This window comes from Arachis duranensis, chromosome 2 (genome assembly GCF_000817695.3).
Source record: "Arachis duranensis cultivar V14167 chromosome 2, aradu.V14167.gnm2.J7QH, whole genome shotgun sequence".
Classification (NCBI taxonomy): Eukaryota; Viridiplantae; Streptophyta; class Magnoliopsida; order Fabales; family Fabaceae; genus Arachis; species Arachis duranensis.
The window spans coordinates 93,491,993-93,493,282 of NC_029773.3; the positions used below are offsets into that span (position 1 = coordinate 93,491,993).

A 1,290-nucleotide genomic window follows, 5' to 3' on the forward strand; every position below is an offset into this window, starting at 1 on the left:
AAAATAAATAGTACATCATATATCCCAGATGGTTGGTTTATACATAAAATTGAGATTCTCTCCATGGTAAATTTCACTTAACAAAATCAATTGTGAATTTGCACCATTGGTTGAACATTCTTGTGATACATATGTTAATAATACTTAATAGTAAAATATCACTTTATTTTCTCTTATTCAGAAATACTAAAAGGTTAATCATTTCTGCTCATAAGTCGACTAACACATCAAATTTTTAACATTCTATCAATTTCGAAACACATGCATTACATCATTTGTGTCAATTTTCTTGTTATGCTTTCGCTCGTTTCCTAACACATATGAGGCATACAAAATGTTGCTATTTCTTCTCTGAGGTAAATAAAACAATGTAAAACTATAAGGCATAATCCAGAGGAGAATGACCTGATGATAACAAAGTGTGAAGATTAGTATATGGTTCATGTATATTTTTCATTTGGTGGATTCTTGTTTGGTGACTCTGAGGTGAAAACGTTAGACCAGAAATCCTCTATAAGTCTATATAGCAGTGGTTGAAAATAAACAACTTGAGGTGAGGAGAAGTTGATAATAAGAAGTCTACTTGACATCATGAATGCTTTCTTGAATTGCACTTGAGCTTTTGGTCTTCAACCTCACGTTTCAATGTTTCCAGCCTTTCAAGCAAGATTGCATTCTCCTGATAGGTTGAATGTCAATGTTAGAGCACTCAAGTACAACAAACTTGATATCACAACAACAACTAAGCCTTATAATGAAACTTGATTCATACTTTCTAAAGGCATACCTTTTGCAGGATCTTGAATTTATTATTAGTACCCTTAATCTGCCACATACACAAGTAGAGAATGATTACAAAGAGATGCATAGATGGTTGAAAATGTTAATGTGGAATGAAGTGAAGAGGAAGATAGCATACCCCTTGAAGCTCCTGCAAACACTTGCTTTCCCTATCTACAGCCTGGTCATACCTTAGCCTCCACTCCGCAGATTCGTCCATTGCTTCCCTGTTAGCAATGTCAAACTGTCGCCTGCAAACATCATCAATTGGCAACAAAAACAAGGGGATATTATGATCACAAACTTGCTTTGTCAAACTAGAACCACAAATTACAATCAAAGTGGCAGGAATCTTAAATTATGAGAAAAGGATTGGAAGGTAACCTTAGGAGCTCAGAGTCATCAGAGGAGATGCTGTAGTGAATGGCCCAAAGCCTGAAATAGACAGCAACGCCCATTAACATTAGAAAACCCAAGCTTGCTATGATTCTCCTTCTCTTCTTTCTTACC

The 1,290-nt window shown here is 35.3% G+C and overlaps 1 protein-coding gene across 1 annotated transcript in view; it reads right to left on the reverse strand.

Annotated features, from left to right (window-relative positions):
* Positions 1 to 220: 220 nt before the first annotated feature.
* LOC107476390 (uncharacterized) overlaps positions 221 to 1,290 on the reverse strand; it is a gene marked incomplete in the record, with an annotated part of 1,259 nt that continues 189 nt past the window's right edge. The window contains 4 exon segments of the mRNA XM_052257513.1: positions 221 to 679; positions 788 to 826; positions 920 to 1,031; positions 1,165 to 1,280. Of these exon segments, the coding sequence (XP_052113473.1) occupies positions 590 to 679; positions 788 to 826; positions 920 to 1,031; positions 1,165 to 1,280 (357 nt within the window).